General features: G+C 46.0%; 3 protein-coding genes across 4 annotated transcripts in view; 2 read left to right on the top strand and 1 right to left on the bottom strand.

The window, feature by feature from the left end:
• LOC308592258 (gilatoxin-like) overlaps positions 1 to 3,683 on the bottom strand; it is a 42,750-nt gene extending 39,067 nt beyond the window's left edge. The window contains exon 1 of one of the 2 annotated variants that reach the window (XM_081203576.1): positions 3,342 to 3,683. In XM_081203576.1, the coding sequence (XP_081059702.1) occupies positions 3,342 to 3,446 (105 nt within the window). In that variant the 5' untranslated portion in view covers positions 3,447 to 3,683. The remainder of the gene's footprint in view (positions 1 to 3,341) is intronic. The other variant, XM_081203580.1, reaches the window with a different exon arrangement.
• Positions 3,684 to 3,808: 125 nt separating this feature from the next.
• COX6B1 (cytochrome c oxidase subunit 6B1) lies at positions 3,809 to 9,058 on the top strand. The gene is made up of 4 exons (XM_081203644.1): positions 3,809 to 3,958; positions 7,370 to 7,485; positions 8,050 to 8,150; positions 8,831 to 9,058. The coding sequence occupies exons 2-4, from the start codon at positions 7,380 to 7,382 to the stop codon at positions 8,882 to 8,884; spliced, it is 261 nt and encodes an 86-aa protein (XP_081059770.1). The 5' UTR covers positions 3,809 to 3,958; positions 7,370 to 7,379; the 3' UTR covers positions 8,885 to 9,058.
• Positions 9,059 to 10,497: 1,439 nt separating this feature from the next.
• On the top strand, positions 10,498 to 21,310 carry RBM42 (RNA binding motif protein 42). The gene is made up of 10 exons (XM_081203550.1): positions 10,498 to 10,738; positions 11,529 to 11,682; positions 13,295 to 13,382; positions 14,203 to 14,268; positions 15,599 to 15,759; positions 16,609 to 16,749; positions 17,190 to 17,396; positions 18,347 to 18,467; positions 18,940 to 19,134; positions 20,808 to 21,310. Exons 1-10 carry the CDS (start codon positions 10,578 to 10,580, stop codon positions 20,918 to 20,920), a joined length of 1,407 nt encoding a protein of 468 aa, XP_081059676.1. The 5' UTR covers positions 10,498 to 10,577; the 3' UTR covers positions 20,921 to 21,310.
• The last annotated feature ends 4,018 nt before the right edge of the window (positions 21,311 to 25,328 follow it).

The raw sequence follows: 25,328 nt of genomic DNA, 5'->3' as shown, positions 1-25,328 counted from the left end.
GGAAAGTTCTATTGTGCGACTGTAAATCCTTGCCCTGGTGGGACATGTTAGTTGGATACCACCCAACATGTCTGAGTTTCAGACACAAACTCATTATGTAGTCATGACTAAGTCACTATCCTGACCTCTAATGGAGGAAGGGAAGAAGTTGCCTTATACTGAATCAAACCATTGATCTATTTTTTTCATCATGGTCTACAATGACTGGTAGGGGCTTTCCACAGTTTCAGACAGTTGGGCAGGTTCCCTGGAGATGCAAGCATCCTACATGAGGCCGACCACTAGTATTCCCACTTTGCATTTGGGGTGACCACATTGCTCAGTGGCAAAGCACATGCTTTACATGTAAAATGACCCAGGTTCCATCCTCCGACTCTGCTTTTTTCAGATTAATGTCTGGCCCCCTTATTTCTTACCATACCTGTATGGCTAAGCCATGTGTGGAATTGTGAGACCAATAAGTGCCTGGACACCTGTGCTCTGCTCTATCTTTTGAAGTCAATCAAAGGAGTCCAGGTGCCAAGGCAATTTTTTTTGGGGGGGGGGAGAATGTGTTTTGTTTATCAATGAACTTGTTTGCCATCACGAGCCTTGCAGCACTGTTGGGATTAGGCTTGGGTTGGTAACTCTGACACAGGGAGGAGGAAAAATAAATTCACAGAGGGGTAAATGGACAGACCTGAGTAGGAGCAGGGGGATTCCCACTTTCCAAATTAACTTCAGCCATTTTAGAAGAGGGAGCATGGATGCTGGCTCTCCCTTCACCAATCTTCCTGCAGAGTAGAGTGCTTCAATGGAGGCTGGGGAGAGCTTTGATCAGCCGAGATAGGAGGTTGGACAGGAGACAGAAGTGACTCAATATGAGCCCAAACAGGAGAGTGCAGTGTTGCTGCCTAGGGTCAGACTCTGCCTTCATAGATAGGAGCAGATCCAAGTGCCCCAACAAACCACTTTCAATTTTGATATTGAAATCTTGGCAGGAGGGACAGGAAACCTGTTGGGACATCTTTGGCCCTTCCATCCAGTTCTTGCCCTCCTCCTGAACTTCTGAATTGTGACTCCTGAGCCATGAATCTGCTGCTGAGCTTGAACTGTTAGGGCTCACCTACACTTCTGATTGTCCCATGCCTAGAAAACATGGGCTCGAGTGGTTTTTCACTTGTCCCTTGTGTTCTAGGCAAGAGTCGGAGCAGTTTTGCCTTTGTCCCGCTGCTTTGCTCTGGGAAATCTGCTTTCTAATTCTGAATTGAAGCAAACATCAATCTGGAGAAAACTAAATTGATGTTCACTCCAATTCTGTGGTAAACAACAGGTTTTCCGGGGGAGAAATACTGGGGCAAGCAAAGGTGTGGATGAGTTCTTACTTGCTTAAATAAATAGCTGTTTCTTACCTAAAAGTAAAATCATTTGTCTGTGTGTTTTGAGGAGCTGGGACATTTGCCACTTATAAAGTATGGATGATAAAACTCCCACACATTGTATCAATGGAACTTTCAAAATTATTGGTTGTCTTCTTACTGCTGCTGCCGCCTTTTAGTAAGAATATTATTTTAGGTGATGATGTGACTTTGATCCAGAGAAATATGCATCTTCCCTGCCCCTGCCACCTTCTCTTCGTAACATAGTTTTTATTCCTTTTCATTTTTTAACTGCTTAACATAGTTGCTTTGAGATATATCTTTGTTTATATTAGAGCATATGACAATGCAACTATTACATAAAGATAAAACAGCAATAAATACTCAAATAAAAGTTTCTGAATATATTAACGAAGTTGTGTTGAAATGTATTTACCAAAACTATTCTAATTGTTACAGATATGATGTATGGGTATGTGTATTGCTTAGATTGGTGACCGTAAGTAAAATATATTTTGCATCAATAACAATTAGAATTTATAGGAATCCATAGGAAGTGGGGAAGGAAAATAAAATATGTACTTCATGCTCACCAGGCTGGGTGTAAACTTTATTGTTCTACTATATGCCTCATTATTTGTGTAATCAATAAAGTAACACCAGACTGCATAAAAACTGTCGAACTTCTACTACTTTTAAATGTTGTGTTGGTTTTTCCAATAATGCTGTTTGCCAAATTGCATTATACCATTGGTCCATAGTTAATTATTTTAATGATTTCCATGTCCTGGCAATAGTTGTTCTTGCAGCAGTTAATAGATGTGTTATGAGTTCTTTGTTTCTAATTTGCAACATACTGTGACTATTGTTATAGGGGGGAAACAGGGGGTTTGGCTTTTACTGCCCAACTCCCCAAGGGACTGAGTCCCCTAAGTCCATGATCGGTCAGAGATGAATGGATGGAGGAAAGATCCACAGAAAGCAAGGCAGATCTTTATTTTTCTGTTGCAACAGAGTTCTCCCCTCCTCCCTTGCAAGGAGGTAGGAGAGACCCAGAACAACTGTGTGCAAGCCCCTATAAAAACTTTTGAAATTGCCCACCCTGTACCCCACGACCCCCCCAAAAAACATGATACATACATCACAGAAGGAGGCAGTCTCCAGTAAAAAATTGAGTGTGTTGCTTCTCTCCTGTCTGCCAGGATACCTGATAATGCCTAACTTGATTGCATTTTCTGGGTAGCCAGGCCATTCCTTTGAGATGGTAAATACCAGTACTTTAGTTCCTGAATCTCTCACACATATTGATAGTTTGCTCAGCTTAACAGATACTTGCCAGACTGTATTTGCAGGGAGATGTAAGCCCCTACAGTCCAAAGACAATTGAAAAGCTTTTCCCATTTCTTCTTTGCAGAGAAATATTTGATGACAATTTGGGAGAGTAAAAATGGCTTCAGGATTGCTCTCTTGTACTACCTAAGACACGTGGTTTATATACTAATGTATGGGTTTGCCTTGTACATATAATGATCATTTATTCTATATTTGAGACCTTAGAATTCTTTTTTTCAATTCTTTTATTAAAGTTTTGCTGATACAGAAAGTAAAAATACGTAGACACACAAAAATAAACTGCTATTTACACAAACAAAAATCCTTCCCACCTCCGTGACCTTAGAATTCTTATAACACTATACAGTGGTACCTCGGGTTAAGTACTTAATTCGTTCCGGAGGTCCGTACTTAACCTGAAACTGTTCTTAACCTGAAGCAGCACTTTAGCTAATGGGGCCTCCTGCTGCTGCCATGCCGCCGGAGCCCATTTTCTGTTCTTATCCTGAAGCAAAGTTCTTAACCTGAAGCACGATTTCTGGGTTAGTGGAGTGTGTAACCTGAAGCATATGTAACCTGAAGCGTATGTAACCCGAGGTACCACTGTACAAGTTAAGTAGAGCCAGTCCTGGGATCATGGGGACTGCCTACCTTGTAATCAAAGAAATTTCTGTAAATACATTTCTCTAGAAATTTCTGGTTTTGGGACAGAACAGTGGGATATCCCAACACATGGGAGAGCTGTTCGGTTTTCATCCAGGAACTGTCTTCTTCCTCTATGCCTCATCTTTGCAGCCCAATGTGATGCATATTTACTCAGAAGTAACTCATTAAGTTGAATGCGAGCTACGTGAAGCAGGGGATCGCAGCCCTGCTGTCCCGTGGTAACAATCCAAAGCCAGATTTTTTTCTTTTTGCTGAGCGCTAGAATTTTCAACTGACAAAAATCAAAGCCGTGATATGATTTTCGGGGGGGGGGGGTAAAGAGAACGCAACTGTCCCGAAGCTCGTTCTCATTGCGCAGACTCGAAAGGGGGCGTGACTACCGGGCCTGTCGGGGAAGAGCGCCCGCCTACCCGCCCGCCGCAAATCTTTCCTCGAACCCCTGCGAGCGCGGAGAAGGCTTGTCCATCACGCCGTTGCGCCCGCCTTTTCCTGCGCCGCTCTACAATCCTCGCTCTCGTTTGTTCCGGCACAGCCGCGGCCGGTCTACGGGTGAAAGTCACTTTGAGGGAAGCGCCTTGAGTGCCGCTGCTCCCGTTGCTGAGGTGCGAAGCGCGGAGGCCCGAGGGAGCCCGGGCCGGGAGGAGGAGGGGAAGCCGGAGCTCGGAGGGCTGGGCCCGGCCTTCTCTCGGAGACAGGCCGGGGTTTGGGTGCTGGTTGCCGCCAGGCCGGACTCCTTCCTTCCCTCCAGGGGAACCGGCCGACGGCGGCGCTCAGGGCCCAGAGGCTGGAGGGCGGGCGAGGGGAGGGAGCAGGGAAGCCCCGGGTTCGAATCCCGCCAAGGAGGCTTTTCCAAGGCGCCCTTTTCTCGGCTCTCATCGCCCCCGTTCTGTAATACTGGGGCTTTAATCTTCCTCCGGGGTGGACAGGCTTCAGGCCTGGTAGGACCCGCTCTGCGGTTTTTTTTATTAATTAATTAATAAAAAATACAATACATATATCCCGCCCATCTGGCTGGGTTTCCCCAGACACTCTGGGCGGCTTCCGGCAAAATATTAAAATACAATAATTTAAGAAGACATGCTCTTAAAAGAGTGGATTCTGAGCCCAGGAACGCGATAAATTACACGAACACACACACAAGTCCACTTCCGGGTGACTACAAATCTCACCCCAACACACACGCCCCAGGAGCCTTAAATTATTTTAGCAATATATATTGGACAGCAGGGAGACTGGAATGCGCATGTATATAATTTGTTGTTGTTGCTACTTCAGTTACATACGCTTCAGGTTACAGACTCCGCTAACCCAGAAATAGTACCTTGGGTTAAGAACTTTGCTTCAGGATGAGAACAGAAATCGTGCTCCGGTGGCGCGGCAGCAGCAGGAGGCCCCATTGGCTAAAGTGTTGCTTCATGTTAAGAACAGTTTCAGGTTAAGAACGGACCTCCGGAACGAATTAAGTACTTAACCCGAGGTACCACTGTATTTGAAATCATCCAGGGATGTGCTGCTCTTTACTCACCCTTGATCCTGCAGGTATTAAAGTCAGAAGGGACCTCAGAGTTCCATCTAGTCCAGCCTACTTCTGGGTGTGAGGGGGACAGCCACTACTGCAGCATCCTTGATAGGTGGCAATCTAGCTTCTGCTTAAATCTCCTTCCATGGCAGTATGCTAAACAATCTGCACAAAATGAAGCACTCCCCCTGTAATATTTAGTCTCCAGTTTCTTACACATAATTAGAATTTCTGCTTCTACCTGCTGGAGCAACAGGAGATAGATTTGCCCCATGTGGCAGATGGTCAGATAATTGAAGGTGATTGTTGTGGCACCTCTTAACTGTCTCTTTGACAGTCTAAATGTAACCCATGCTTATACTTATGTTTCAGAATTGTTGCAATGCAATAATACTCAGGTGGCTAAAAATACGATTAAAAAAGATTATTTGTAAATACTATGTTTCTTTTCATTAAATCTGAACATAAGCATATTGGACATACAGTTAATCTCCAAAGTGAATCAGAGCCCCTTATTGTGCTAAAGGAGGCATTTCCATATTAATGAAGTTATGAATATAATGAACCTGTTATGAATATCTACACTCTTAAGTGCTTTACAGGTCTTAGAATTTAACTGCTATCTAGGAAATATATGAAGTCTCTGTGGGAAACTTTATTTAAATCAATGGTTTTAATTGCCTCCTTTCCTTTGCTGTCACCTTGATGTAATTCAAACATCATTGCTATTTATGTGTGAGATACTTTTGAGTACTTTCTCATGTATCATTATTTGTTGTATATTACATGTCTTTTTATTTGTTGTTGGGTTGCAAGAGGCTTTTTGCAGGTGTGTTGAGCTGGCTTGTCATCTTCCTCCTCCCTTTAGTCTTAGCAAGGTTGCTGTACATTTTTTACTAGCAGTGTAAGAATTTTAGCAGGGAGTGCTCTTTCTGTCTGCATGCTTGGGCAAAAGCTCCCAGTGCTGAATTTCTGCCTGCTGCACAACTGTTGTAGGTGCAGCTGCATAGCTGAAAGAGTATTGGTGGTGGCATTTTTAGTGAAGCCCCAAAGAGCTCTTTCTCTATCTCACTGACCAGTTAAGGTGACCAGGTGGAGTGGAAGGCTTCTGAAATGGTGCAGAAGAGGAGGCTTTGGTGGAGGCAGCTTTAATCAAACTTGCTGCAGAAATGACAGGTTGCACCTGCTGGAAGCCTCTGCTTATAGAGTTACTGAAGGTACAGGAGTACTATTCTTAATTGCTTCTCGCCATCCTACCAAGAAGTAACTATTGCTACTTTGGTGCATCTGAGATCAGGGAGCAAGACTTTTTAGGTATGCTTGATACACATGTTTCAGGTATGCAGTCATCAGGAGTGGGAGCAGGGCTTTTGGTTGCATTAACTTCTTGTGCTGCAGATGTAATACTGGGAGCTGTCATCATGCTCAAGGCAGCTCACAACATGAAAATAATTAAACTACAAAAGTAGTAATGAACAGTAAATAAAACACGTCAAATAGTACACAACCAAACTGAACAATTGCCACATAAATCATATGATCTAAAAATAAAGATACAAGAAAATTAGTATCGGCAATAGCAATAAAACCCACTGAACAATACCCCAAACCAAGAGTGTGTTCAGTAACCTCAGCTTTTGTAGCTGGAGTCAGCCAGGACCCCACCTTCCCAGGCCAGATGGAAAAAAAGCTAGCGGAGCAGGTCTTCCAGGACTCGCAGCAGTGCAGGTGCAAAGAAATTTTGCTCCTTCAGATGTTGCTGAACCAAAACTCCCATCAACCCCAGCAAGCATCACCATTTGCCAGGGATGTAGTTCAACATCTGGAGGGCCAGAGGTTCCCTTATACCTACTCTGCATACTACTACTATCCTTCCAGCATGTCCACAGCAATGTTGGGACTTGAAGCAATATCCTTCTGGCCTCTTATCAGGCAGATATTGGGTGATGGGGTTTTAATATCGTAGATTTGTTAGGGGGTGGTGTACAGAGATAATACTGTGTTAATGTATTTCTTTGCTGCATGGATTGATAGGTATACATGTGTGTATGCGTGCTTGGTGGGCTGGGGTTAGAAAGCTAACAGTCAAGTAGATAAATAGGTACCACTGTGGCGGGAAGGTAAACGGCGTTTCTGTGCACTCTGGTTTCCATCGTGGTGTTCCGTTACACCAGAAGTTGTTTAGTCATGCTAGCCACATGACCTGGAAAGCTGTCTGTGGACAAACGCCGGCTCCCTCGGCCTGAAAACTAGATGAGCGCCCCAACCCCATAGTCACCTTTGTCTGGACTTAACTGTCCAGGGGTCCTTTGCCTTTTAAGCAGTGTTCTGCTCCCATGATCTGACTATGCTGCCATCCAGTTGTTGGAATGCTCTCTGAAGATATAAATATCTTTGGGACACATAATCCCTTAACATGGGATATGGCTTCTGAGCATTACTGCTGTGAATCTTCTGGGTCTTTTCACATTGCTGATTTTATATATTCTTTCAGAGAAGAGAACATGTCTGAAACCATAAAGGAAAAGCTGGAAAATTACCGAACGGCTCCATTTGACAGCCGGTTCCCCAATCAAAACCAAACCCGGAACTGCTGGCAGAATTATCTTGGTGAGTATAATTTATTTGTGTGAATTTTTGCATCCTTGGCTGAGTAATGAGAAACTATGACTATTCATCATCTGACATCTGAGTTGCCAGAGAAGTATAAAAAAGTAGTTGTCCTATTGTACTATGTCTGAATTTCCAAACTGCTGAATTTCACTATGCAGGCAAGGTCCGTAGTGTAGTGTAGTGTGCAAGTCTTCCTAAAAGTTTCAGGCTGCAGCAGTTCTAGATCTGTGCATAAAATGAGGCAGTAAGTGGAAAAAATAGGAAAATGCAGCAGGTCAGACCATAATATCACTATAATATCCTTATAACGAGAATATGCAAGTGTTGTGTATTCTTTTTTGTAAGTTGATCTGGGTAGTTTCTATAGTAGAGGAGGAAAGAAGGATTAAATAACAATAAAATAAGCAGAGATAGGCAAAAATAATGTCTGATGCCACCTTGTGCAGATTACATCAAAAGAGTCTTGCAAAGTTTGGGGTTTAAAAAGCTGTCTCCTGGGCTCTGTACTAGAGGAGCTGCAGTGGTTGTCTTCATAAGTCTGAAACATTTCTCTCTCCACAGATTTCCACCGCTGTGAGAAAGCCATGAATGCCAAGGGAGGAGACCCTTATGTCTGCCAGTGGTACAAAAGGGTGTACACGTCCCTTTGCCCCGTTTCTTGGGTATGTGAATGGAACTGAGCAGGGCTAAGGAATGTGAAAGAGAAATAGGTGTCAGGGTAAAGGATGGGCTTGATGGGTGGTGTTTGGCACATTTCAGTGCTCTGTTATTTGACTGGAGGGGAGGTTCTGTGGACCATGGGCTGTGCTGGGTGAAGCCTCAGAGATGCAATAGATAGATGCTTAATGTGTGTCAGAAAACTTCAATCTGCTCAAAATGATAACCACTAAAAACTATTATTTTGCATAATAATGTGAGCCTGATGTGTTCCCATATTTTTAGCTGTATGTGGCAAAAGAACAAGGAGGATATGTATTGATAAGTGATGGGTAATAAAAGAATATAACTGGAACTACTACTATTTTCATAGTTTTGCCTTGGGGACCTTTTCATGGACAAATTGCAAGGTCAAAATTTTCTTAAATATGAAGATAAGCTAGATAGCTATGCAGGAAATATAAATATTACATTGCGAACATTGCAACATTTTGTAGGCAACTCCCACAAAACCCACAAATGAAGACTATTACAATCTATGGTTATGAGGATTAGAAATGTGATTTAATTTTCTACAAAGAAAGCTGCAGAATTCCATGTGAGGAGATCTGTAGTCTTAGTCACTTTGCCTCTGTACTAGCCCAGAAGATATGACTAATCAAAGAAGCTTATTGGTCTTTTACAGGTCACTAGCTGGGATGAACGCATAGAAGAGGGGACTTTTCCTGGCAAGATCTGATTGTCTTGCCCCTGCCAGTTGCTCCCTTTCTCATGACACTGCTGTGCCGCTGAGGTCTCCCCACCGAAATACGGTGACTGAAGGATAGTCTGAAATAATGCTTTTTCTTGGTCATGCTGACTTGAGCATCCAACATCATGTGACAGTGCAAATTCTAATAAAAGGCATAAAAACCTGTGGCTATGGTTTGTGTTAAGATCGGCTGATTACATGTGAATTTGTGGTATTGTTGTCAATGACTGGGGTGCTTCTTATAAGGTGTAGGATACACGACTCACATAATTTTCCACAGCACCCCTCCTTGCTTTGCCATAAACCACCACCCCTCCACTTCCACTTGATAAGCAGTCTGGAATACTTTTGCACATGGAATTTCCTACTTGCTTGTTAGATTGGAGGCTGATCTGGCTACATCACAGTCAGCCTTCTCTTTCAGCTGGCCAGTTCCCACTTGGTGCTCATGATAAAAGAATGTTCCACAGGTTGTTTGGATATGTTGTAATAAGTTACCTGAGCAGATGACAAAAGTCCTTGAATTCTGTACTTATGCAAGAGGCGGGAGCCTAGATAACACATTTTACAGAAAGGAGTTATTTTCCTGCTGGGCTTAAGGTATGACTTCATCACTGCTGCTTTGGCACTGTAGCATAGGAGTCAAGCCCCCCCCCCCCATTGATGGTCATTGCCAATTAAATGGTGCACTTGTGCCGCATCTTGTGATCGATTATGCAGGGAGAGGCTTACCTGCTCACCCCCCCCCCCAATATTTTATTCAAGTTGGCATTCTTGCACTAAAGTGATATTTTTCTCACACTGTGAGAAGCCCTTCACCTGGACAAAAGGAAAACATTAGGTGGTTGATTGCTAGGAAGCAAGCCCTACTCAGGGTGATTCAGATTGCTGTGTAAATATCTGTAGGGCTGCATTGTAAAGTGACAGACCTATGTACATTTACTATTGAACTCTGTGGATTTTGCTTCTGAATAAACACACAAGGTAAGAATGAAAGCCTTGGTCTTCAGGGCTGATTGCAGCCCTCCACACCTCTCTTATCTGGCCCTTGGGATTCCGCCGGTCATTCCCCCTTTCCCTAGGCATCACCATCCCTGAGCTTCCTCTGTGTGCTTCTGCCTGGCTGTGAGGTGCTCCTTCACTCTGATAATGCCTCTTGCTTCCCTGGATGGAGAGGCGAATGGAAAAATTACAGCGCGATCCTACAAGTCCCACAGATTAATCGAGCAGGTTCCCCCCTCTTCAGTTTCTTCCAACCGGGGGGGGGGGGCACCCAAGCCCCGCCTCCTGCTTAGCCCCGCCCAGCGTCCTGCGGGAAAAAGAACGCGACGTGTCCATAGAGGTAGCAATTATTCAGTCACACTGCTGCAGTTCTTAGCAATACTTCCGGTCTTGGCATTATTTCCTCACTCCTAGCAAAAAAAAAAAAATAGGTTGCGGCCGAGTTTTCACAGAGAGAATGACAAGGAAAGAGCTACACCGTCCTGCAACCATAGAGAGACGCAGCCTACAACAGCGCTCTGCTTGTACCGGAAGTTCTAATTTTTCTCCTACCGTCGGCGAGGTGCGCCGGAAGTCTCCGGGTTATCGTCATCAGCTCTGAGCCGGAAGTAGTCTTGGGAGACGGTGGTCCATGTAGCTGTAGGAGCGGTTGCTACCGACTTGGAAGAGCACTTGAGCCATGGCGGCTCCGGCGATTCCGCCCCCTCCGCCGCCGGGAGGGCCCCCCGGGGTGCCTGGAGGGGTGCCCGGGAAAGGGCCACCGGCGGCGGCCGCAGGAGGCGGCGGCGGCGCGAAGAGTGGAGAGGAGAGGCTGAAGGAAATGGAAGCCGAGATGGCCCTGTGAGTGAAGCGGGGAGTCTCCCATTGCGGGGCCCTCTATTGGGGGGGGGCAGCGAAGACCAGCCAAAATGATTTAATGGACGGAGGTGATGGGAGCTGGAAGTCTGGGGACACCGGGGAGATTTCAGGGGGGCCCTCCATCCCTCCCTCCCTGTCTTACAGCGACAGTCAATGTTGACAGTGAACACGCTGGAAAGAAAAGCGTTGCAGGTGCTAGGAAACGGGGCTGTGGAACCCAGGGCAGTGTTGGTAATGGGAGCTCCCGAGTCTCCCTTGCAAGCTGGGATGCTTCCAGTTCAGAGCCCACCTTAGCCTTGTTCTCAGAGCTTAGGCAAACCATCCTCCTTTTTTGCCTCCTGATTTCAGTATGGGGCAGAGGTGTTCTGAAGTGAATATTTCTCCAAACAGCCCACTTTACAACTCTTGGTGTGGTTTGTCAATAGATTTTAAAACATTTGATGTTCTTGTCTGATGATGGTGGTGATTATTATTTGGTATTTATATCATGCCTTAATAGAAGTTAAAGTAGTGTCCATGGCCCACTTCCCCCTCATTTTATCTCCTGAACAAACCTGCGAAATTGATTAGGATGAAAGGTGATGTAGATTCCAGAGTGAGCTTTGTTGCTGGAGGGGTGGGATTTGAACTTGGCCCTTCGTGGTCCTCAGCATGGATATAATAAAAACAATCAAAATATAAAGCCAGTTGTTCAGATTAATAATGGAATGGTGTATGTGGGGCATTTGTATGGCAAAAGAATCATATAAATGCTATGGGTTTTTGTTTACAGGTTTGAGCAGGAGGTGCTGGGAGCTCCAGTATCCTTGCCTCCTGTTGCCCCTGTGGTAGAAGCTGTCCCAGTTGCCCTGGCAGTGCCAGCTGTGTCTGCAGTCCCCCCGGTCCCTGTCATCCGACCCATCATTGCCACCAACACCTACCAACAGGTGAGGAGTCTGCTTGAGACTTACCTTTTGCAATGCAGGAAGCTTGCTGGACAGCTTTGAGGGACAGGGCTGTAGCTCAATGGTAGAAAACATACTTTGCATGCAAAAGGTCCTAGGTTGAAATCCTAGCATCTCCAGTTGGGAATGGGGAAAAATCTCCTGCCTGAAATTCCAAAGAGCTGCTGCCCATGAGTACTGTATAGATAATGCTGAGCTAAATGGACCAGTGGTCTCACTCTATATAAAACAGTTCCTGGCTTTCAGTAGAAGCCTTGAAATCTGGTGCAGGTGAGGAAAACTGGGCTTTGGGATTAGAGGTTCAGATTACACATTTGTAATATTTTAAATATATTGGTGCTGTCACTTTTCCACTTTGGCTGAAGCAGTAGGTGTTGATTTAGGTTTTTTATTTTTTTAAACAAAGTAATAATAAAGTAGAAATAAAAATATGCACCCCCAGACCATTCCATTATAACTATCCAACCTTCCAAAATTTCAACACCTCTTGCGATAGTTTGACTCCTTTCCATTTTAACAGCACAAATTCTACAAATATCTTCCATATCTCCTTAAAATCATTTCTCCTGCATATTCCCCGTCTTACCTTAATAGCACATGTTAATTTGTCATTAATTGCTATATCCCACACCTCTTTATACCATTCTTCCATTTTATATTCACCTTTCCCCTTGTTTATTTGTAGTATTTGTTGTTTTTCCCTTTCAAGCTCTTTTGCTTCAATTAAATCTAGTCTCCAACCCGGTATCAGGCTTCAGGCCTGGAGACCGGAAGTAAGAGTAATTAATTATATTCAATTATTTACTCCAAGATTTCCAAATATTTTATTGTCCTGGGTATTGATCCTTTCTTTTTTACTTCTACTATTTAAATGTAAGAGGTCCAATAATTTCTAACTGTCCATTTTTTTGTCTTCACAAGCCCTTTGCTTTAGATTCTTTTCCAGCCAATAAGTTTGACATCTGGCCCAGGGCTTGTGTCTAGCCCAGAAATTAAGTAGTAATGTTTATTATTTCACTACTCCAAATTACATTCCTGCTTGAAAAGTTCTTAAGGACTGACCTGTATTCTTTGCTTCGTAATACTTGTTCTTCAGAGTGAGAAATCCATCCTTTAAAATATTTTCTCTCAGAGCTCTCAGCTTCTGCTGCTTACTCCATGGCCAGCAGAGCCTGCTCCCCCTGCCCCAATTTAGGTTTTGATCAGTGTTTTGAAACAGTAGAATATTTCTTTTTAGCACAACAAATCATTTCTATAGGACTAACACTGTGTTTTTCTCTTCATTGCTACCTCACCCATTAGGTTGTGACGTGCAAGTCCTCTTTCAATCATGCCACTTTTATGTTCTATCCAGCACCTATCATGCTGCTGAGTGCAAGGCAGAATTGGCACACACCATGCAAGTTAGATAGGCATTTGATCTTCAGGAAACAAGGATTACAGATAGTGTAGGGTTTTGGTCTGATGCAGCAGAGCTGCCCTTAGGAAGCTGGGGTGAGGAGGATGAATGTGTGAATACTAAACTTTCGTACTTGACTGTTCATCTTACTTCGCTGACATCTGTTCTTGCCATTTGTTTCTTTTTTTCTTCCAGGTCCAGCAGAGTCTCGAAGCCCGAGCAGCAGCGGCAGCCACAGTGGTGGCCCCCATCGTGGCTCCTCCAGTGCCATTTGTGGGCCCAGGTATATAGCCAGTGCCTTTGTAATTCTATTCTTACCAGAAGGATGTGAAGCCTGTGTCCCTCCAGTTGTTGGACTCCCAGCTTTCATCAGCCTCAGCCACCATGGTTGGGGCTGGTGGAAGTTGTAATCCAGTGACCTCTGTAGGGTCACAGGTTCCCCACCACAACTGCAGTTATGTCAGATATTAAGTTGTGTCCCACCCAAAATGCTTAAGAGAATAACCAAGCAATTAAAACAGATTAATAAATTGTTAGGGCACTAAGATCACATCAGCAGAGGAATGAGAAAGCTGTGGCCCTCCAGCTATTGCTGAACTGCATTTACCATCATTCCTGGCCTTTGACCATGTTGATTGGTGCTGATGGGAGTTGAAAGTCCAGCATCTGGAGAGTCACAGGCTCCCCATCTCAACTAAACCGAAAGAGCTAGGAATAAAACATTCAAGAACGTACAGGTCATAGGTCTGAAAGAAGAAATAAGTTTTCAGCTAGCTTCAGAAGAGCAAGAGGGAATTCATACTTTGTTGACCCTGCAATAGAGTTCTTTTAAGTGTTCCCTCCAATCACACCTCATATGGAGGCAGGGCATGCAGAAAGGGACTCTCCAGCTGACCTCAGTGGCCAGGCAGGCTCATATTGGAGAAGACGATCCCTTCAAGTATACTGGTTGTCAGTCATTTAGGTTTTAAAGGCTAATTGCCAGCACTGTGAATTCAGCCTGGAAACTGCAAAGTTGATATAAAAGATCCGAGATTGCAAAGATTGTGAAATGGGCTTTGTATGTCCAAGGGCCTTGAAATCCATTCTCTCTTCCCCCCCAGCTGTCCCCCCGCAACGGCCCCCCATCCTCCGGCCGACCTTTGTGCCTCATGTTCTGCAGAGATCCGGTAAGATGTCTTTTTTATTATTTGATGGTTGGGTTCACCGTTTTGCAAGGAACATGGAGTGGGAGGTTTGGTGGGATTCTGTGGAGGTAGATAGGAAGCCATGATTCAGTGGGAGTGCACATGATTTGTATGGATGAAGGTTCAGGTTCAATCCCCGGGTTGAGGATATTGAGTAGCTGGGAACAGCCTCTGCTTTGAAGTTGATGGCAAGGTGCTGGTGGTCAGGATTAGTCTGATTCACTATAGGTCTTCTTATTAAGAGTAGGGATGGGGAATCTTTGTGCTTCCTGAAGTTGTTGGACTGCAGCTCATGTCATCCTTTACCGTTGACCATGCTGGCTGGGCTGTTGGGAGTTAAAGTCCAACAGCATCTGGAGAGCCAGTTTCCCCATCCTTGATGTAATGTATCTTCTTCCTATTCAGCACAGACGTAGGCTTTCTTTCACCGATCCTCTTCCTGTGACTCTTCCTGATAAGCAGGTTTATCTTAAAAAGAAAAATCCATTGGGTTTCTAGCCATGTTTCCATTATAGCACAAGGTATGGGTGGCTTTAAAGAGTGTTAGCCTTCTTCCCCATGGATTTTCTATTGATGGCTGCTAGAAACGATGGCCGTGTCCACTGTTTGAGACAGTATGCCTATGAATGCCAGTTGCTGGGAACCAGAAATTTGGAGAGTGCTGTCACTCTCAGGTTCTTCTTGTGGGCTTCCCATAGATATCTGGTTGGCCACTAGGAGAGCAGAATGTTGGACTAGATGGGCCTTTGGTGTGATGTGCGTATTGTGCCTCACGGCATTTGCACAGAAGTTGGGAAGAGGCCTGAACGCACATCACTCCATACCCTGTTGTCTCTGGGGCTCTCAGGGAATCCAGAGGCGTTTTGGGGTTCAGCTGACTTTGAAGGAAAAACCAATAATTTCTTCCCCTTTGAGCCACAGCGTATTTTATTTATTTTTTAATTTCTATACTGCTTTATATTTTTAATAAAAACCTCAAAGTGGTGTACAGCATATTAAATAAATAAAATAATAGCCGGGCGATGTTCCTCCGGCCTCATGAGGAGCCTCTTCAGTAGGGCTGGTGAATCTGGGCCTCGCCCCCTAGGCCAGGTGGAAAGGACCTTGCAGGGAGCGTATAAACCAGCCAATGAATGGAAAGTATGTTTTTCTGAATGCAAAGCTTTTTAATTACATTTCTAAGCTGCCCAGCCAAGGGTATAGAAACTGAAAACAGAAAGCACCAGAAATATTTTTAGATGCCTTTATTGGTCAGTGTGCTGAGTGTTGCTTAACACTGATTTCTAATTATTACTGCATTTCCTTTTTGCAGGTGGCCCTCGTCCTCTGCCAATGCGCCCTCCTCATCACCAGTCTATGGTGGGTCCCCCCATGTCAGGCCCCCAGGGTCCCCCAATGCTTATGGGCCCCCCAATGCAGAGAGCACCTGGCCCGCCCCTAGGAGGCATAGGGCCCATGAGATCTGGCCCCCCGGTGAGTTTCTTTTTCTTTGGTGAGAGGGCAGGGATGGTATCTGTTTTTCCGGTTTTTGAGGCTGCTCTCTGCTTCTGTGCCAGAGTTCACTCAGAGGGGAATAGATTGGGACATGCCAGTGGAGACCAAAGGGGAATACATGGGGCTACTGGGAAAGAAGCAGGAGGGAACTGCCCTCTCTTTAGCCCAGTGTTTCTCAAACTTGGGTCCCCAGCTGTTATTGGTCTACAGCTCCCATCATCCCTAGCTAGCAGAACCAGAATCAGGGATGATGGGTGTTGTAATCCAACAACAGTTGGAGACCCAGGTTTGAGAAACCCTGCTTTTCTAGAAGTCTGATTCAGAACTATTATCAAGCAACAGGATGTGCCCAACGGGGGCAGGTGACTGGGGATGAGAGCTGGAGATCATCCTTTATTATGTTGCCAGAAATGAACAGCTTGAGTATTTGGCGCTATGTGGCTTAGCTGCCTCTGTGCTGTAAAACCCATGACTTGCCTTACTCCTACTGAACCTTCACAAGCATATACAAGGGGAAAGCTTTATGGGAGTGGCTGGTGTTTGATCTTATTTACGTAGGTCCCCCCCCCCCACTTCAGCCAAAAAAATTCTCCCAGATCACTAGTATAACAGAGTAGTCCCTATCCTTAAGTTTGAAGTCTAAAGGTGCAAGGTATGAAAGAAAAATGCATTAGAAAGTGGAATGAAATAAGCAAACTTGGGCGCAAGCTCTCACGTAACAGAGACTTGCAGGTTCAGAGTGGGATGGGGACTTGTTCAGCCTCAAACTTCAGATATTAGTGTTGAACTTGCAAAACTGACACTGATTGCTGCCTGCTTTTTGGCTAGGTTGGGCCAGGGATCCCCGTCGGTCCTCTGGCGCCGCTGGTGCCTGTTCCTCGACCCGTGGTGGTGCCCCCCAAAGTGAACCCCACTGTCATCCAGGCCGCTCCCACAGTGTATTCTGCCCCGCCAGTGAAGAAGCAAGAGGTTAGTAGTGAGCACGCCAAATGAAGGCCACATTATTTTTTATTATTACTATTTATTGCATTTGTATCCCATCTTTTCCCCCCCAAGGATCTCAAGCACGTGGTTCTCCCCCTATCCATTTTATCCCCCCAACAACCCTGTGGTAGTAGGTTGGGCTGAGACTTGGCAGGGACTCAACAAGGTCACCCAGTGAGCATTATGGCAGAGGGGGTATTTGCTTCCTGGGTCCTAGTCTGACGCTCTAGCCACTACACACACAGTTTAATCCCCCCCAAGTGTCCAGTGGGTGGATCCTTTCTGATAGCATGCGGGAAGTTGTTGAACTGCGCCGCTTAAGATTACCTTTGCCGGGCAGTTCTGGCAAGGTGGAGGCATCTGAAAAAGGGCCTCCGATCTGTACTACAGCGGTGACATCACAGCTCTTCCTCTTCCCTCTGCAGGAAGAGCATCGGGAGCCCCCACCCCCCGTGGTGGAGGAGAAGGAGCCAGTTGGGATGGAGGAGCCTGTGATAGGTCCAAGTATGCCGGAGGCGGAGCCCGTTCCAATGGTGGATGTAAGGAGCCTGCAGCCACTACGTGGGCACGAGCAGCCACCCACGCGGGGGAAGCGATCCCGGGGCCCCGATGCTGGATTTGTACCTGTCGAGGTAAGGAGCAGTCGTGGCTTCCCACTAGAAATGGGCAGAAACTGGTGGGGAAGTGAGGTGAGATACCTCTGCAGCAGAGGTTGCTCCCACTTACAGTCACCACACAGAGGCAGCTTAAGATCCAAAACAGTTTACTGCTGTAAAAGATAAGGCTTCAGTAAAGCAGCTCCAGATGTTGGTATATACATACAGCTTGTCTGTAGACTTCTTATTCCACAAGGTATATACATGCAAGTGAAAAATATTTCTATATTCAAGATACAGTGGTGCCCCGCAAGACGAATGCCTCGCAAGACGGAAAACTCGCTAGACGAAAGAGTTTTCCGTTTTGGAGGTGCTTCGCAAAACGAATTTCCTATGGGCTTGCTTCGCAAGACGACAATGTCTTGCGAGTTCCTGCTGGTTTTTTTCCCTCCCCCCCCCTTTTCTAAGCCGCTAAGCCGCTTATCAGCTGATCCGATCATCAGATAAGCCGCTAAAAGCCGCTAATAGCGCTAATCCGCTAATCCTTCAATGGGCTTGCTTCGCAAGACGAAAAAACCGCTAGACGAAGAGAATCACAGAACGGATTCTTTTCGTCTTGCGAGGCACCACTGTATAACACAGACTCCAACTCATGGACAGACTCACAGGCCGACACACTACAGCAAAAGACCTGGCCACCATGAGCTGGCATGCCTTAACACCGGGCTGTAACCATAGCAACAGGCTTGACTGACCTTGTACCTGTTGGCTTATCTCATACATGGGTGATTTATGCTCATGAAGGAAATTAGCTCCTTCCTCCATGTCCAGTTCCTCCAACAGGGTAAATGAGAATGTGAGGGGGGAGAGAGTCTGGTTCAGTCAGCCTACCTACTCAGAGGTCACCAGGCTAGAAACAAATTTTCATTTGAAACAAATTATTGAAGTGGTCTTTTGCCTAATCAGCACATTCTCTCTCTTCCCAGCCTGTTGTAGAGAGCACACCGGAGGACAAGAAGAAAATGAAGCAGGAAAAGCTCAAGCGCTGCATCCGCACAGCTGCTGGGACATGCTGGGAGGACCCCAGCCTCCTTGAATGGGATTCTGGTGAGTGTCCATCGTCACGTGGGTTGGTGAACAGTCAAAAATACTGGCAAGAATCCTCATTGCAAGGGACTGTTCCCTCAAGCTTGGGGTTAGTTGACATCAGTGGTTGACAATAAATGCTTTCATATTTAAATTTCTGTTTGAAATAAATGTTAATTCCAGGTTAACAAACTTCATCAAGCCAAACTTGGCTTTTGAGACTTGGATAATAAACTATTAAAATTAGACAGGTTTGGGGGAAATAACACACAATTTTACTGCTGTTTGAAGGCCGAGGAGTCACAGAAGACACTGAGGACTAGTACCTTGACTGCTGCAAATCATCCTGCTTTCCTTTTGCCCATATACTTTGCCGTCTTGAGGGCCAGAAACTTGTTATGCCAGGAAAGGGTTCAACAAATTGTCAAAAGGGCCAATTGCCCAGCCTCATGTTGTGTGCTCTTCCTCCCTTCCTCTCCACCCCCCGCCCCAGATGATTTTCGGATCTTCTGTGGCGACCTGGGCAATGAAGTGAATGATGACATCCTTGCACGTGCTTTCAGCCGCTATCCCTCCTTCCTGAAAGCCAAGGTTATCCGGGACAAGCGCACCGGCAAGACGAAAGGCTATGGCTTCGTCAGCTTCAAGGACCCAAACGACTATGTCCGTGCCATGCGGGAGATGAATGGTGAGATGCTGCCTGAGCTGTGGATCCAGTTCATGGGAGTGGAATCCTAGAATTCCGAGGGTTGGGGTGCCTGATCCCTATTGTGGGGGGGGGGTGGGGAGAGCTAGGAGCTGTACAGGGCCTGGAATCACTCACTCCCAGTGGAGCCCCTGCTCTGCTGAAGTGGGGAAAGATCATGGGTCAGGGGCAGAGCATGCACTTTGTATGAAGACAGTCCCAATTTCAGTTCCTGCCATTTCCAGGGTCAAGTAGCAGGCAATGAGAAGAACCTTTGCTTGAGACTTTGGAGCACTGCTGCCAAACAGAGTAGATAAAACTAGACTAGACAAACCCAGTACAGTGGTACCTTGGTTCTCAAACTTAATCCGTTCTGGAAGTCCATTACAAAACCAAGGCGTGCTTTCCCATAGAAAGTAATGCAAAATGGATTAATCCGTTGCAGACTTTTAAAAACAACCCCTAAAACAGCAATTAAACATGAATTTTACTATCTAACAAGACCATTGATCCATAAAATGAAAGCAATAAACAATGTACTGCAGTCACACAATCAATCAATCAGTAGGTGAACTGGGTTCTATGCAGTCACAAAAACCAAACAAAAAGCTGCAAAAACAAAACACAAAATAAATAGCAAAAACAGACAGACCTCAAAACGGAAGTGTGGCACTCAAAATGGAACACTTTCGGCTTCCAAAAAACGTTCACAAACTGGAACACTTACTTCCAGGTTTGCAGTGTTTGGGTTCTAAATTGTTTGAGTACCAAAGTGTTTGAGAACCAATGTACTACTGTAGTCTGTATCAGGCAGCTTCCTGTATTTAAAGCAGCAATACGTCTACTTGTTTTCTGAATCTTTCCAAGGTTCAATACTACAGGGAAATGGCCAGCTCCTCACCTGCCAGCACTGTTGTGCTGGATCTTGAAAGCCCTCATAGCATCTTCAAAGCTGCTGCTTATTGTTACTATTACTATCACTGTTTACTGCCTAAGGCCCCAGGGCAGGTCATAACACTTTAAAGTGCAACATTAAAAACAGATTATAATCCCAAGTGTAGGGTGGGTCCTAAAATACAGCATCTCGGGTGTCAAAGGACAAGGTAAAAGAGGTGTGTCTTCAGCATATGATGGAAACTGTAGGGAAGGTGTCAGATGCACCTCTCTGGGTAGGGAGTTCCACAGACTAAGAGCTGCCACAAAGAATGCCTTTTCCTGGGCTGCAGCCACTGAGCTTTTGAAAGCGATGGAACTATCAAGAGGGCTCACTCTGCTGATGTTCAACACCTGAAAGGATCTGTAACATGACATGCATCTCGATGAGGGAGCAGGCCAAGGCTGTCTGGAAACGTGTGTACCTCTAATCTGGTGTACATTTTGAGGAATATGACTGACTTCAGGTGCTCCTTCTTGGGGAAGTCTCTAGGGTTGCTCAATTCCCACATTAGTTGTCTTGTTTGATGGCATAACTGGAGGCCATTGGCACAACGTATTACGTTGAAGCCCTGGGGTGTCAGCCAGTGAATTAACCGAGGGCGGCTTGGGAAACAGCTCCACGTTTCTCCAGCCACACAAGGTGAGCTGGCTTGGACAGGACAGTCTTACTGAACCTTCCTTTCTCTCTCTCTGCCTCCCCGCCAACCTCCCCACTGCCCTTCCTTGTGTGTCTGTGGCAGGAAAGTATGTCGGCAGCCGGCCCATCAAGCTGCGCAAAAGCATGTGGAAAGATCGTAATATTGACGTGGTGCGCAAGAAACAGAAGGAGAAGAAGAAGTTGGGGCTGAGGTAACGAGGTGCAGGATGATGTTGTATGCTGTTCACCCATGAGCCCCTTGAAGCAAGGAATTGAGTGTCTATAGGCCTGTTTGATCCTGCCCACTGCTGGAGAAGAAGCAGACCGCAGGAAGAAGTTGCCGGCAAGAAATCGGAAGTGCTTTGTTACTCCATCAGTCCAAGGCCTATTCCGTGTAGAAGATATGTGTGTGTTCTCTCTGTCATACACAGACAAACCCTTCCCCATTAGCTCTGCAGTCTAATAGCAGCTTTGTGGGTTCAGTGCTGAGGAGTCGCATCCTGCAAACCCAGCGGGGGGATAGTTTGTGCGTAACGACAACTTCCATGAACAAGTCTTCTTACCCAATAAAGTTGTGTGTATCTTTTTTTTTTCTTACTACATTCATTCAGCTTGTCTTCTGCGTAGTTATTCCCTTCTAGTTTCCCTCTGACCAATATGACCTATTCTGGGTCCCCCACATTTAAAAAAAAAAAATTAAAGACAGATGCTGGAGTTTGTGTCCCTCCAGGCTGCTAGACTGCATCTTCCCTGACTATTGACCAGGGCTGGTGCAAGTTGGAGGCCACCTGGTTCCCCATCCCTGGGCTAAATGGCCATCTGCCACATTCTTGTCTCTAGACAATTCCTTCTATTGTGGTGCCCCTTCTCCTGGGAGGAGAGTGCCTTCCTTTCCTGGTTGATAAAGCTTCTTTCTCTTCCATAAAGCTCTAACCCCATGTTGGTTCTAGATAGGACATAGCAGCCCCCAAGAGATTGCCTTGAGTCTGTGATACCAGTGGCTGAATCTTTTAGCCAGACTAGGCCTTGCGAGACCCTGGAAAGCCACATGTAGGGTTAACATGATTCCTGTGATGCGGTTGCTCAAAAGGAACCATTGTGGTTCTGGAAAGTGGGTTGTTGTTTCGTTTAGATTTTATCCAAAAGGGTTGACTTACAAGCAAAGTGTTTAGAGGTTAATATCCCCCTCTTATTTGGTTTAACATTTAGCTTTCCATCCCTATTCTTCTCCACGCCCCCAAGGTGCCCCCCTCCCCTCCAAGCAGAGCCCTCGTCAAAGTCCTAGGAAAGCAGCCTTCTTCCAGGTAAACCTGTTTGCCTCTACTCTGACTGGCAGCTTCTCTCCTTTTAAAGGAAATGATTTTCGAGCTGTTCTAGGAAATGCTGAGGTTTCTTGGAAGCTTATCAGAGGAAATTGGGGTGGGAGGGGCGTGGGACTATCATTCAGCGTCGGAGGGCATGCTTTGCATAGGAACCTAATCAAGCCCTGCTGGGTCGTCTAGTCCAGCAATCTGTTCTCGCAGTAACCAACCAGTTGCCCACTGGAAACGTGCACAGAGAGCCTGATCTCAATGGCAATCTGGTCTGATTCCTAGTAGCTACTATTCAGAAGCATACAGCATTGTAGGTAGAACACAGCTATCTGGTTTAGTAGTTGCCAGAAAGCTTATCCTCCATTAATTTGTCTGATTTTCTAAGGCCACCTAAATCAGTGGCCGCCACTGCCTCTTAAAGTGGTATGCAGAAAGTCGCAATATCAACCTCTGGCATCTCGTTAAAAAGATGGGGTGCTGTGAAACATTCAGCCTAAGGGCCCTGCGAGGCTGCTGCCAGTCAGAGTTGGCATTACAGCGGTACCTCAGATTAAGTACTTAATTCGTTCCGGAGGTCTGTTCTTAACCTGAAACTGTTCTTAACCTGAAGCACCACTTTAGCCAATGGGGCCTCCTGCTGCTGCCGCACCGCTGGAGCACAAGTTCTGTTCTCATCCTGAAGCAAAGTTCTTAACCCAAGGTACTATTTCTGGGTTAGCGGAGTCTCTAACCTGAAGCGTATGTGACCTGAAGCGTATGTAACCCGAGGTACCACTGTACTGGGTTAGATGGCCAAATAGCCTGACCTCTTCCTTAAACCAGCCTTCTCACTGGTGCTGTGGGTGTGCCAATTTCCGTAAACCAGGAGAGGGGAACCTGTTATGTCAGCTTCATTTCCTATAGGTTGACCAGTTGGGCTGCGCACCTGTGGTGGGGGCCAGAGGTAAAAGCGGGTCACGTTACCTATCTCTTCTCTCGCCCACCCCAGACATAAATGGTGCTTCTACCGTTCCTTTCATGCTTCTGGGGAAATTGTGCAAGGGTTTCTTATGAGAGTGGCTTCTTAAAGGCCTTGGGCTGGGCACTGAAGAGAAAAGGAATTGCCCTCCTCACAAGCAACAGCAAGAGGAGGGTACCTGTAGAGGCACATGCATTTACCATTTGCAGTTAGGAATAGCTGCTTTCATTTTATTTTTTTGCAAGCAGAGGGGAGCAGAACCAGGGAAGCGAAGGAGCCTCTTCTCTCATCCGCCCCCCCTTGTGTTATTGCATGGCCCATCTGCTTCATAACCCCCATTGTTCTGGTTGTGCATGTCCTAGACAAGCTGTCTGCATTGTCCTGGGGCCGGACAAACAGGAAAAGCAGCCGTGGATTTGGGCACGAGAGCAGGAAGCAGATGGGAGAAGTGGAGGAAGGTGGGTGCTTTGACCCCTGCAGGGGTGGAGGCTGTCGGGCAGGCGGCAGCTGTAGAGGTGGGACAAGGCTCTGCTCTGCTCCCTTGATTAAATAAGAGAAATGCGGGGGGGGGGGAGAGGGAAAGATGCTGAGGGGCCTCTGTTGGGAAAAAGGATCTGGAACTCCTGCAGGGAACCCTGGGATTTAGGGGGAGTCCATGTTGGGGAGAGAAAGTGGGGGATATAAATAAATACATATATAATAATAGCAACTCAGAAGGGGGGAAACTACAGGCTTTGGGGGTTTTTGTTGCTGTTTCTTAAACCAGACCACCAAAATGGCCTTTGAGGGTTTTGTAGAGCCGTGTTCAGCTCTACAGCTCAGGAATCACACGCACCTGACTCTAAAAGTGGACAACAGAGCTCCACAGGGGTAATCTTATTTCAGAGTGGAGGAAAACGGAACTGAAAAGCATAGTTCAAGGTTTTTGTGTGAATTTCTTTTCACATGCAACTTTTAAACTATTGGTGTTGAGAATTCCATTCCTCCCGAGCTGCAGTTGTGTGGGATTGTTACATGTCACATGTCTGTTTACATTCCAGCATTGGAGTCTTGTGTGAGGAACTTGAGATGCGTTGTTTCCACTCTGTATAGCTTTTGCTTTTGCAGTTCTCTTTCCAAGGAAGAAAGACAGAGAGAGCTGAGGTGGTTTCAGCCAGGCTCCCAGGCAGGGACAATGCACCTTGTTTGTGTCGCTCAGCTGGGGGGAGGGGAAGTTCATTCCCCCCCCCCCAGCTGAGATAGCCCCGGTGCTCACGATACATATTGATATATTGCCCAGGCCTACTCAAGACCCATCAAATCCAGAAAGTTTTATCTACAGCACATCTTTTAATACACTGAAGACTAATAATACAGGAGCGCTACAGAACAGAAATTGTATTACGGAGGGAGATGTGTTTATGGGAATGAGTGGAATCCATCATCTTTGCAGTGGGGCAGTACTTAAAGGGAGCTTCAGGATGTTGTATTGTGAGTGACAGACACACAAGAGGAAGAGCAGTGGTTCTCCAAAACCCATGTATTCGGGATTCTGGTTGCTGCTACTCAAGATGGACTGATGGGATCCGTATGGAGGAGGAGGAGGAGGAGGAGGAGTTTGGATTTGATATCCCGCTTTATCACTACCCTAAGGAGTCTCAAAGCAGTTAACAATCTCCTTTCCCTTCCTCCCCCACAGCAAAGACTCTGTGAGGTGAGTGGGGGGCTGAGAGACTTCAGAGAAGTGTGACTAGCCCAAGGTCACCCAGCAGCTGTATGTGGAGGAGCGGGGAATCGAACCCGATTCACCAGATTATGAGTCCACCGCTCTAAACCACTACACCACACTGGCTCTCTGTGTATGGCTAGGGCAACTTGCTTCCTGCAATTGTAGTCCTCTTAAACCTCTCTAATAAGATGTTCCTCGTCTCCTGAGGCCTTCCTGGTGCTAAACTACCTGATGACAGGCTGGGAAGTTCCAGGAGATGAGGGAGAGTTGAGTACAGGAGACAAAGAGAATTTTGAATAAGATGCTGCTGTTACTGCTACTCAATTCCATAGCTAGGAAGTACGAGGGTCATTGCCGGAGAAGATGGTTCAAACTGGTAGCTGTCCCCCTCAGCATTTTGCCTTTCAGCAGCCTCCGTTCTCATCCAACGTGTGCCGTAAAGGTGTACTCTGAGTCATATAGGCACTTAAATGTGGCGGCGAAGGTGATGTCCGGATGTGACCTAAATTATGCAAGTGAGCCACATTTGCATCTTTTTGCCTGTGCTGCAAGCTCTTCTGTCTCTGCCACTGTGGAGCCGCACCCAAGGGGGTTGCTGCTACAACTAAGTGATACTCGAAAGGAGACCCATTGAAATCAACGGTC

This window comes from Podarcis bocagei (genome assembly GCF_964188305.1).
Source record: "Podarcis bocagei genome assembly, chromosome: 7".
Lineage (NCBI taxonomy): Eukaryota > Metazoa > Chordata > Lepidosauria > Squamata > Lacertidae > Podarcis > Podarcis bocagei.
The sequence above is the reverse complement of the archived record's forward strand: the minus strand, read 5'-3'. Positions and strand labels throughout refer to the sequence as shown.